A 13,258-nucleotide genomic window follows, 5' to 3' on the forward strand; every position below is an offset into this window, starting at 1 on the left:
TCTCTCTTAAGGTCCTTACACATGCGTTTTTTTCGTTTGCACCCGTCAATACGATTTTTTTTAACCTATATCAGTCAATGTCCCCCCCCCCATCCCCGGACCAGGGTCAATTTTTCTGAAATTGGCTTCTGACGTGAAGACGTGTTGCTGTGATTGACAGGTGGGTCTAAATTTGCATTGCATTTTCATGCTGTATTTTCAGATCGCTCTTGGTGTGTAAACAGTCTTTAGTATGATGTCCACCCAAAGCTGGACAGAGCAGGGTTGGGTCCTTCTGCAGCTGCTGCTGGTGGCATCTCTCTCTGGAACTGAGGAGCCGGTGTGTCGGCAGATAGGGGAGCCGGAGATCCCTCAGCTGTCTAAGAATGGGCACATTATCTTGGGTGGACTCTTCCCTTTCCACAGCAGCTTCCCCTGGGAATGGAAAGACAGGCAGGACACCTACATGTACAGACCACCACCAGTGCAGTGCACAAGGTAAATCAGACTGTAGCAAGCTGCTTGACATACAGTAAGTAAGATAGAAGATTAGAAGAGCTGGGTAGATATAAAAAATAAATATTAAAAAAGGTTATCACGCTGAGTTACGAAATAAGAAATGTTTGCTCATCTCACTTTTAATTGTGTTTCATTTCATGGACATATTGGCTATGTATACAGTAACAACAACTATGTATAATTGTCTTGGTCAAGGTTGGTTTTCTACGGGTTCCAGTTTGCTCAGGCTATGCTCTTTGCCATTGAGGAGATTAACAACAGCACAGACTTGCTGCCTGGCATCTTTCTGGGCTACAAGATATATGATTCATGTTACTCCATTCCAAGGTCAATAAGGGTGACACTGGCCTTGGCTAATGGTAATGAGGATATATCCACAGCCTCCAAGGCACCCTGCACCAGACCGGCCCAAGTGCTGGCCATTATAGGAGAGTCCTCCTCTCCTTCCATGGCTATATCCACTCTCATTGGACCTTTTAATATCCCATTGGTGGGTAGTTTTTTTTCACTTAATGTATAGTCATGTACTGTAATGGACCATGGCCACAGTTTGATCTATTTATTTAGTTTTATTTTCTTGATAATACAGAAACTATTATGTTGCACCTTGTCTGACTGCTCACAGTAAAGGCAGTTTTAAGATAATTAATGCTAATGTCCTCTATGTTTTCCTGTTTTTGTTGTGTTGTGTTGTTTTTCCATCATCATCATGGGAATATCATTCCTTTCTACTCCCTAGATCAGCCCCTCTGCCACCTGTGCTTGTCTCAGTGACAAAGTCCAGTACCCATCCTTCCTCAGAACAATACCCAGTGACTTCTACCAGAGCAGAGCTCTGGCCCAGTTGGTCAAGCACTTTGGCTGGACTTGGGTCGGGGGAATTAGGAGCTATAATGATTATGGCAATAACGGCATGGCCATATTCGCAGAGACGGCCCAAAAGCTGGGCATCTGTCTAGAGTACTCTGTAGCCTTCATTAGAACAGATCCACCAGAAAAAATACAGGCAATAATTGACATTATCAAAGTTTCCACTTCCCAGGTGATTGTTGCTTTCCTCCCCGGCTTTGATTTGAAAATACTAATACATGAGATGGCCTCCCAAAACCTGACTGGGTACCAGTGGGTAGGCAGTGAGGGCTGGATCATTTCTCCCTCCACTGCAACGATGAATGAACACTACATCCTGGATGGTGCTATAGGGCTGTCCATCGCCAAGGCACATGTCACAGGCATGAGAGAGTTCATGCTGGATGTAAAGTCACTCATTTCATCTCATAATGAATTGTTCACTGAATTATGGGAGACAGTGTTTGATTGTAGGTTCAAGCAGACGACGGGTTCAGGAGGGAATCAGAGATACTGTACAGGGTCTGAAGATCTGTCTGGGCAGCAAAACAGTTTCACTGATATGTCATACATGCCCTTATTTAACAATATCTATAAAGGAGTGTATGCTGTGGCTCACGCACTACATAGTGTTCTTGGCTGTAAAGAATTATGTGGCAATAAGATACAGCCAGATCCATTCACAGTGAGTTGAACACTGAAGGCTGAATGATAGTTCAACATTATGTGCTTCACATTAACTTTTTGTTGTTGCTTTTTTAATTTTTAACTGTATTTTGTTGAATATATTGTTGCATGTCCATCATTCTGCAGAGCTAATATGAGGTGGTTTACATTGAATGGAATACGTAAATTAATATCTATCTGCTTAGATTTTGCAGCTCATAAAAAAGGTTCAGTTCAAGACAAAGGAGGGGGAGGACGTTTACTTTGATGAGAATGGAGACCCAGCAGCAAAGTATGAAATCATAAACTGGCAGCCGACCGAAAATGGCAATGTGGAGTTTGTCACCGTTGGTCTTTACGACGCATCTTTACCTGCAGAAAAACAGCTAAATCTGCACACCAAGTCCTTAATTTGGGCACAGAACTCAGAACAGGTTAATACTGTATGATCATTCATGGATTGTTAACTTGTGGGATTATTGTATCGTAATGTCGCTTTGATCAGAATTCCAAATGGTGACTTGTAAAGACAACAGCATATCAAAGTGTATCTCATATTGCTTTTTTGTTAATGCAGGTGCCTGTGTCAGTGTGCAGTGAGAGCTGTCTCCCAGGAACCCGTAAGGTCCTCCAGAAAGGAAAGGCGGTCTGCTGTTTTGACTGTATACCATGTGCAGAGGGAGAAGTCACCAACACCACAGGTACTCTAGTATTTTTTTGTTTCAATATTTTATTTAAAATGTTTCTGAACAACATACGAACAAGACAAACAAACAAAAACACATGATCAACATTCAGTATTAAGTCAAGTCAAGTCAAGTCAAGTTTATTTGTATAGCACATTTCATACACAGAGGCAATTCAAAGTGCTTCACATAAAATGGATGACAGGAAAATAAAAGAATAAAAGAAGAGAATAAAATGGACATTTAAAAGCATCACAACAAAACTTTAAAAAAGAGTATAAAAAGTGCATTAGGCAACAGGCGCAGCAGTTGCAAAAAGAGCTAAAAACGTATAGAGGACTCATTGGGTTTGCATAATAGAATAAATCAATTTATCTATATTGAGTCCCCCGACATCATGACTATAAACATGACTACACCACTGGCGCCCGAACGATTTTGCAATAAGGGGGACACAATATATATATTTTTTATTTTATTTATTTTTTCGGCGACCTCGGGGCGCCGTTTTTTATAAGCGCGCCGACGAAAAATTTACGTTTTTATGGACGTTTGGATGATTTATTAGCCATATTTAGATGAATATCTCATTTTAAATTAACATTAGGATTATACTGTAGTGATGTAATTATTCAGTATTTTTCCTTTTCTCACTCACTTGGTGACCTGCTCTCCCTTTAGGTCATTTTATAATTACACTACAACAGACAGCAACACAGGCAGAAACACTGAACTTATTCGAAAGACAGTGCAAAACTTGTCATCTCAACACAAAAATAAAATAACAATAACCATATACGATTATAGCAGCAGCCAATGACAGTGAGTGCAGTACAGAGTCCGGGTCTGTCTGTCTCTCAGGTGTAATAATCCCACAATGATCACGGCTTTAACAAGAGTCACAGGCTGTGTAAACAGTGTAAAGTGGGCTCTCTGTAACTTGATCCCTGGGTCTGTCTGTCTCAGGTGTAGTGAGGACTCTAGACCATATTTCAAGCAGAAGGCCATTCGTGCATAATCTAATCCGATCACCCCCTGACGTCAGTCAAGTTCTAGTATGACGTGGTCAGTCAAAGTCTTAGTATGACGTCTAAACTATTCTACCAATATCATAAAGCATTCTCCGCTAAAGCCGCCCTGATGATCACTCAGGCTAATACGCGGCTTAACTGGTCCATCATGGACATGCAGATATTCACGTCGCTGGTTAGTGGGCGGCCGGGGAACACCTGTTACTCGTGCGGCGAACCGGGGCACTCTGCACAATTCTGCCCAAAGGCGGCCTTTCAGTCCGGCGCCGCCCCCTCCACCAGCGGGTCCTCCCAGGTGCATACCCATACCCCCAGCTCCCTTTGCAGATATTTCAATGAAAACGTGTGCACATATCCCAAATGTAATTTCCTGCACGCATGTAGCACCTGCGGGGACGCCCACCCCCGCTCCGGCTGCCCGCAAAGGATCCCCCCCCCACCAAAAAAGGGATATTGATTTACATTGCTTTGAAAACACCACATGTACTGTAGGTGTCCCTTGTGTTTTGATTAAATAAAGCGAGTTGATTGACAATTTATCTGGTCTGTGATCCGATCATTCCATCATTAAATGCCCACTAATAACAATAGTAATAATACAACTAAGAGGAAGGGGAAAAAAAACAAAAAACAAACATACATGTTAAAAGCCGACAACCTCTGGGGGGAAGATCCGGATCCGGATTCGGATTCCGGACCCCTCATCGTACAATTCGGTTCACCATACAAACCCCGAAGTCACCCAAGTCCAACGCCAAGTCAAGTCACCCAGGCCAAGCCGGGAACCCCTAAGTCACTAAGTCACCAACCCCTAAGTCAGGGGGAAGATCCGGATCCGGACTCGGATTCCGGACTCCTCGTTGTACATTTGGTTCGCCATACAAACCCCTAAGTCATCCAAGTCTAGCGCCAAGTCAAGTCACTAAGTCACCCAGGCCAAGTCGGGAACCCCTAAGTCACTACGTCACCAACCCCTAAGTCATCCAAGTCCAGCGCCAAGTTGGGATATCACTAAGTCACCCAGGCCAAGTCGGGAACCCCTAAGTCACTAAGTCACCAACCCCGAAGGCATCCAAGTCCAGCGCCAAGTTGGGAAGCGCCAGCCGTAAGTCACTAGGTCACCTACCCCCAAGTCACTAAGTCACCCAGGCCAAGTCGGGAACCCCTAAGTCACTAAGTCACCAACCCCTAAGTCATCCAAGTCCAGCGCCAAGTTGGGAAGCGCCAGCCGTAAGTCACCAAGTCACCAACCCCTAAGTCATCCTAACTTCTGGAAACAATCTACTCCCCATGGCTCGCGACATCAGGCTCAGGCCTCAGACTGGCCCCCGGCTCCCCCGTTCCTCATCGCACCTCGTCATCACATGACAAGATCCTGGTTCATCCTGCACCTCAAGCGGACGCTCCCGCTGGTCTTCATCAGCTCTCCAGCTACACCCGCCCGGAGCAGGCAGCCATACCGTGGCCCAAAGAACCCTCCTCCCTTAATCGGCGAGCATGGCAACGAACAGTGTCCCGGGCTTCCGTGCCAAAATGTCTCGTTGGTGGTGGCTCCCCGAAAAGCACAGCGCCCAGTAAGGCGCAGTAAATCTCCCGGATCATTTTTGGGGGGAAGAGAGAGAGAGTCGAGAGAGAGTCAGGGTCAGTCAGAAGGCCAAGTCGTGCGGCGCGCAAGGCCCGACCGAGTTGGGAAGCGCCAGCCACAAGTAGGGGGATCAAGATCGAAGGCCCGTCCGGGTTTGGGAAGCGCCAGCCACAAGTAGCCGTAAGTCGTTAAAAAAGGTTGAAGGCCAGAAAAGGCCAGAAAAGTACAATCAACTACTAATGTACCAAGATCGAAGGCCCGACCGAGTTGGGAGCGCCAGCCGCAAATAGCTGTAAGTCGCTAAAAGGTCGAAGGCCAGAAAAGTACAATCAACTACCGGTGCCCGCAGATCTCAATTAACCTCCGGTAATCAGATCTTCCTTTTGGGGGATCTCCTAGCCTATGCAGATGCCCTCCTCTTGCCTCAAGAGCAGCGCCACTGGCTAATGGAGTCATGCGCCAAAGTATTTGCCATGCATGCCGATTGCTAAATAAAGTTTGTTAAATCCTACCAACTGGCCTCTCATGATTGAAGTGAGGTCTCTAGACCATATTTCAAGCAGAAGGCCATTCGTGCATAATCTAATCCGATCACCCCCTGACGTCAGTCAAGTTCTAGTATGACATGGTCAGTCAAAGTCTTAGTATGATGTCTGTAATGACGTCAGATATGACGTCAGTTAATTCTCACATATATAGCAAGGGTTCTACGTCACCTCTCTCTCCGATCATAGCAGCAGCAGCTTCACGGCAGTCCATCTCCCCTGAAGATGCATCTCCTGTAAAAATATGGGGGATGTTGAAGGTGTATAAGCTATTTTACGGACCCATTAGGTGGCAACAGTGCTCTCCAGATTAGAGAAAGGTGAGGAAAAAACAGAGAAGAAGCCGTGGGGAAACGGAAACCGATGCATGCTGTAACGTTAGCTGTGCCTGTGAACAGCAGCAATCTGCTCCCACAATTGAGCCTTTCTGTCTGTTGCGATAGTTTCTCCATATGATTAGTTGCCAGAAAAGGAGCACCCGACACCAGCGTCTTTCTGAAAAGATAAATTATTCTCAGCTGGGAGCGCTGGGAGCCGGCGCACAAAAACGGCGGAGCGCTGTGAAAATAGACGCTGTGCAGCGCACTTTGAAACGTGCAGCAGAAAGTTCAGAGCAGCAGAGAGCCACCAGAGACACTCCCACGGAGGAGGAGTTTGCAGTTGAGGGGGGTGGGGCACGCAGGGCACGGTTACATGCTGCCACTCCGACGTGCTGCCACTCCGACGTTCTGCCACTCCGAAATATCGGCACTCAGAAAGGGGGTCTATATTCCCCGTTTTTCACTAACCTCTCCCAGCCCCCACGCCAAACCTAACCTCCCCCCATGCCTAAACCTAACCTCCCCCAGACCCTAACCCAAAACCTAACCTCTCCCACCCCCACGCCTAAACCTAAGGTCGGCATTGCGGCTTCTAAGGTGAACGACCGCCAGTCCGAATAATGGAAGTTAACGTTCGGAGTGGCAGCATGTCAGAAAGGCAGAGGAACCCCGCAGGGCACCATACAACACCGACCCAGACAGCAGGCTCGATGGACAGATTGGCAAACACAAGCTAGAATACCTGATGCCCACCAGCAGTAAATCAAGACCAGCAAGAAGGTGTAGGGTCTGCGCACGCAGGGGCCAGCGCTGCTGGTTGCAGCTAAAAAATATTATTTTGCCATCAAAATTCCTTTGTTTTCGCTGTTTTATTGAAGGAAATTATTTTTGAGGTGTCACTACATGAGAAAATATTAGCTTCAGAGTCAGTGATGTGCTTGAAATGCTTCATTTCACAAAAGGCTCATTATCTCAGCTTCTAGTTTGAAACGTCTGTTTTTGGTGAAACCAACCTATCTTCTACTGCTGATAATTAAAGAACGGAAAATGATATCAATAAACTTTTTTTTGCTGATGATACAAGAGAGTCTCATCGTTCTTTGGGCGTGTTCAGTGTTTACATAGTAATATAACACAATATTCTGTGGGTCTTGAGAAATCACTGAAAACGCTCTGAAAGGGCTGGCACTGGGAGCATCCGTTTTCCAGAAATGGCTGGCAGCCAATGAGTTAAGTATCAGTAAGTGTCCCGGGATGATCAAAGCCTGTGTTGAGGGTCACACAAACAAAAATGCAGTCTTGAAGCTAGATAAATCCAAAACCAATGAGTTATTTGAGTTATTTAGATTTCTACTTCAATGTAGCCTTTTAGTCATAAAGATTATTGAAAGATATTCCATATTCCAGACTGAAATGCTATAACAGAAGTGGAGTATTGGCCAGAATATGACATGAACATTTGGACACTTATTCAGCGGGTATCTTGCATGTTGCGTTCAGATGCACTGTGTGTGTCAATTTTTTTTTTTTTTTTTGCAATTCCATCGTGGGCCACATCCGGCCTGCGGGCCGTATTTTGCCCATGTATGATATAGTCTATTACTATCTCGTACATAACTTGTACATGATTGTACGGCACCACAGGCTAAACAATCAGAAACAGGTATATTTTATATCATGTGTGCCAGACTATTATATTATGTAACAATAAAATTATATTGACTGTGTGTGCGTCTATGTAGGCTGTACGGCTTCAGAGGCTTCATTTAACACCGGCAACTCAGGGAGAACACAGCCTTGTAGCCTATACAGTCTGTTAATAATATAGTATGCCCAGAGCACCTCCTTCTGCAGTTGGGGTGTAGACCGGTGCAGAATTGTGTGGTCTAGTGACTAGATTCTAGTCAGTCACAGCTAGCGACTAAGTAGTACTTGCATGCGCATTACTGCGGGAACTCAATTCATTATTTTATAGCGCTAAAGTATTAATTGTGTCCTGGAAGCTTTTTGCTGGCAGCAGCCTATAAAGTCCCATATTTATGATATTTCATGTGACATAAAATGCATTGAAATGTACTGTTTGTGTAGACCAGATTTCAACTCTCAGTTACACAATAAATCAGACAAATGCCAATTCACACACTATCAATATTGTCTCTATTTGAAGCTACAACGAACGTTTTAACAATATGATTAACTAAATTGTGTTTTTTGATACGTTGACGTTGTAACCGCATTTTAGCCGGTTGAAAAGAGGGTGAAATTAGGTCTGAGACATTCAAACCCAATATCACCCAGATTTCAACTAAAAATCAACGTTGAAAAAACTGCATTCAACATATAACCAGGGGATTTCATACATTTTCCATCTACAGCTTTTAAAATTATGTTCCGTGTAGGGATTTAATTTTAACGTTATACAAACGGAGGGCGAAGGGCAGATATGCTGTCGCTATGACAGCCAGTTGTGGGCGGAGGCGAGTAAACTTGCGGTGGAAGAAGACAGTGTATCAGGTCAAGACGAGTAAAGCCAAGTTGAGACGAGCTGTACTATGCAGTATCATGTGGTGGAAATGAGCCATTAATTGCGACCATCCCCTGCCCCCGGGGATCTTTTTTTTTACAAAATAATTGAATCAGTATTCACAAAATAATATGCAATGTAGCTGTCATGGCATGGTAATGGCTACTTTCTATACATAGCTATCTGGTGGTCATATAGTTATGGAACCGTCTATCTGTCTAGAAGAAATTAGCAAGTGCAAATACCTTGAAGCCCACCCTTATGGCCCTTTAGACAATATTTTGGGGGTATCTAATTGTTTTCAAATGGTCCTACCCCTAACCCTACACTAAGCCTAACCCACCCACCCACATCCCCATGGCCACTCCCCTTACCGACCCCTTGATCCCCAGCTCTCTATGACCTCTAGTGACCCTAGCGTCCTCTAGAGAGAGAGTGGCGTCAGCGGAGGACCAAAATGCGAGACTCATTAGCGAATGAACAGCCAGGAATGGGTATTGCGCTACTTTTGCATGCTAAAATAAAGCTGATAATGTACAATTTGATTCAAGGGGGGAAAAACCCTTTCAGAGTACAACACAAACTGTCTATTTTGCTGCAACTCGACAGTGCTGCTTAATCCAGGACCTTACTTCCTGGAACTCTTGAGAGTAAAAAACTGGTCCATTGGGGTGAATGGAGATGTCGGGACTCTTCTATCTACATGGCTCTGGACCTTCCTATCCTTAGCTATGGCCCTTTTTCCCCAACCCCGCCCCCTTCCTTGACCCCTGTCCACCCCACATCCACTTAGGCTGAATTCACACCGGCGACCCAAGCCTTGCCTATGCCTTGCCTTTACCCACGCTTTTTAATAGGCGTCCGTTTTAGTCAACGAGGCTGTGTACACCGGACGCCTGAGCGTGAACCCTGCGTGTACCCATGCCTTGCCTGTGCCTTGCCGATTTTATCGAATAGGCGAGAGTTCTATTTTCACGCCGACAAGGCGCGTGCAGGCAGGCTTTTCTGTCAAGCCATGAAAGAAAAACGCGACAATATCCGTGGGAACTGGCAAAGTCAACTGAATTTCAAAATAAAATGGAGTTTCTACAACAGTATTGAGCAGAGAGAGAGAGCGAGAGAGAGGTGACGGGTGGCTATCACGTGGGGCTTTCTCCCTGTCGGCAAACAAATCTTCATGAGAGAGAATAGCGACCGAAGAAGCAAGATGGACAATGTTGTTGTGCCAGCACATATTCTTGCAAGATCACCTCTCTAAAATGTCCGACTATAGTCAGACCTGGTTATACATATCCAGCATCAATAGAACATTAAATATATCAGATTTATTTTACCTAGAGGCTACCCATGACAATTCTGGACAACACGTGAAAAAATACAGTCGGGAGAGAGGAGAGGCGCTTGTGACTCGGCTCCAGGTTCGGCGTGCAAAAGGCGTGCGGTGTGATCGCAAAAGCGTGTAACAGGTTCATGCCCAGCTCGGCGTGGGTTGAGGCAAGGCAAGGCGGAGGTCGTCTGTGTGAAAGAAGCCTTAGCCACCCGTTGAACCCCGACTCAGTATGACCTGCCTATCTCTAGCTACGGTCCCTTTTCCCTAGTCCCGCTCCAATCCCTCACCACACCCCCTTCCACCACCTACATCCCCCTAGCCAGTCCCCCCTACCCACCCGTTGAACCCCGACTTGATCCCTGAGTATCCCTCGCTACGGCCCCTATTCCCTAACCCCGCCCCTTCACTAAATTTGTAGTGACTGACTGATTGAGCTTTGCCATCTTCTGACGCTGGCCTGGCTTGCTGCCACCGCTGTGGGAAAATAGGGGAGCTAGTCAGGAAATGTAATATCTGTTTTGATTTTAACTTGTAGATTCCATCACCTGTGAGCGATGCCATCCTGAATTCTGGTCAAACAAGAAAAGAGATGACTGTGAGAAGAAGGACACAGAGTTTCTATCATATGAAGAGATTATGGGGGCACTGCTCGCAGCGGCGGCCCTGTTAGGAACTTGCATGACTGCTATGGTGGCTTTCATCTTCTTCAGATACAGGAACAGCCCCATAGTCAAGGCCAACAACTCTGAGCTAAGCTTCCTGCTGCTCTTCTCCCTGGCCCTGTGTTTCCTGTGTTCTCTGACCTTCATCGGCCGGCCCTCTGAGTGGTCCTGCATGCTGCGACACACAGCATTTGGGATCACCTTTGTCCTCTGCATGTCTTGTCTTCTGGGGAAAACTATAGTGGTGTTACTCGCCTTCAGGGCTACACTTCCAGGTAGTAATATCATGAAATGGTTCGGCCCTGCTCAGCAGAGACTCAGTGTTCTGGCTTTCACTCTCATACAGGTCCTGATTTGCATACTTTGGCTAACTATCTCTCCTCCTTTTCCTTTCAAGAATTTTAAACACTTTAAAGACAAAATCATCTTAGAATGTGCATTAGGTTCAGCTGTAGGCTTCTGGGCTGTGTTGGGGTATATAGGAGTCCTGGCTATGTTATGTTTCTTTCTAGCTTTTTTGGCTCGGAACCTGCCTGATAATTTCAATGAAGCCAAATTCATCACCTTCAGCATGCTGATATTCTGTGCGGTCTGGATGACCTTTATCCCTGCATATGTCAGTTCTCCAGGGAAGTTCAGTGTTGCTGTGGAGATATTTGCAATTCTGGCCTCCAGTTTTGCACTGCTAATCTGTATTTTCATTCCAAAATGTTACATAATCTTAGTGAAGCCAGAAAAGAATACAAAAAAGAACATGATGGGTAAAATGTAATCAAAATCATCATAACAAGTGAATATAATGAGTGAATATAATAGGCATAGTAGAACTCCAGGTTATGAATATAACCCAGGTTTTACGAAACAAGGTGAGAAGTCTCTCATGATGGGACTGAGTCCTCTCAGGTCCCTGACAGAAGTAATAATTATCTACACAATATAACATATTAATTGAATATTAAGCATGATCCAGATTTTGATTACCCACAATCATGAAAACAACATTTTTTGAAAATCATGATGGAACGTGCTGCATTCCTCTTAGCAATGTTGCTCTTGTTTTGTCTTATAATGTAAATCCAGCGGACCCCTTTCTCTCACAGTGGTGGGCCGCCTCTCCCCCAAAGCCCAAATACGCTGTGGTGCGTGTAGTTTCAGCTCGAGTCGAGCACAGAGACCCGACGTATTTGTCAGTTTATTTTTTATGTTTATTCTTCCTTGGTAGAAGATGACAGTTCAAACAAATCCAGTTTTACTTTGTTTCGAACCTCGGATTATCACACTATGCCAAGCTGCTTCCCAGCAGCAAACCTACTGGATAATGTCCATTTTCTCAAAACTGACCCCTATAAAACCATCCATTGCGCCTGAAGGCGTCATGGCCATTGGCCATAGCACAGCCACCCGCTCCGCCCCCGTGATCGCCACATCATGTCCGTGCTATGAGCCAAGACCGTCTCTTGCTTTGGACCCACACTTCTGTCGGAACGAAACACTTCTGCCCTGAGCCCACGGACATTCACCACATGTGTGAACACAGCGCAAGCTCCCCTCCGTGCGAAGGGGATACGTGTCTGTTTACCTCGACGACGCGCTTAAAGCGGCAGACTTGAGGGACCTCGCCATCGTGCACACAAGGGCGGTGACAGACCACCTACAGACCCTGGGGTTTTTGATAAACTGGCAGAAGAGCTGCCTCGCCCTGGTCCAGGTCACAACCTTCCTGGGGCTGGTGTTGAACTCGAGCGAGTGGGGCCCGTTCCACTCAGGCGTGTCATTCGCACCAACGCCTCGCTATGGGGTTGGGGCGCATTGTGCGCATTGGAAGCTGTTTGCCGGGCTCTACGCCACTTCCGGCATCAGATACGTGGTTGCCACGTCCTGATTCGCTCGGTCAAAATGGCCATGATCGCCTACTTGAACAAGCAGGGCGGTGTACGGGCGAGAGCCTTGAACCAAGTGGGCGGCGGAGATACACCTTTGGGCGCACTCCCGCCTGCTCTCCTTGTCAGTGGGACACTTACCCGGCCGGCTGAACTTCGGAGCGGACTTGTTGTCACGGAGCAACCCCCAGCAGACAGAGTGGCGGTTACACCCCCAAGTGGTGGAACAGATTTGGGCCAGATTCGGACGCGCCCATGTCGATCTTTTCGCATCGCGGCTCCCAACGCACTGCCCCCTGTGGTTCTCTGTCGAAAACGACGATCCCCCCTTGGGTCACGATGCACTAGCACACGTGTGGCCCAGGTAGAGCCTTTACGCGTTTCCCCCCTCCCCCTGATCCAGTCTGTCCTTATGAGTGAAGGAGCAGGGCCTGCGACTTACCCTGGTGGCCGCAGCAGATCTGGTTCGCGGACCTCATCCTGCTGCCGTGCCGGTAGGACCTCATGTCGCAAGCGAAGGGCGAAATACTCCACCCCGCCCCTTCCAGATGGAAGTTGGCAGCCTGGTCCCTGAACGGCAGCGCCTGTTAGCTCAGGGTTTGCCCATGAGCGTGGTGCACACCATACAGAGCGCTAGGGCTACGTCCACGCACTCTCAGTACAAGTGGCGAGTTTTCTCGCA

General features: G+C 46.5%; 1 protein-coding gene across 1 annotated transcript; it reads left to right on the forward strand.

Annotated features, from left to right (window-relative positions):
- Positions 1-235: 235 nt before the first annotated feature.
- On the forward strand, positions 236-11,468 carry LOC310800267 (extracellular calcium-sensing receptor-like; the record flags this gene model as incomplete). The annotated part of the gene is made up of 6 exons (XM_083662843.1): positions 236-477; positions 1,270-1,458; positions 1,822-2,032; positions 2,220-2,447; positions 2,591-2,714; positions 10,570-11,468. 6 exons carry the CDS (start codon positions 236-238, stop codon positions 11,466-11,468), a joined length of 1,893 nt encoding a protein of 630 aa, XP_083518969.1.
- Between the last annotated feature and the right edge of the window lie 1,790 nt (positions 11,469-13,258).

The sequence above is a fragment of the Poromitra crassiceps genome (genome assembly GCF_964638095.1).
Source record: "Poromitra crassiceps genome assembly, chromosome: 29".
NCBI classification, from domain to species: Eukaryota; Metazoa; Chordata; class Actinopteri; order Beryciformes; family Melamphaidae; genus Poromitra; species Poromitra crassiceps.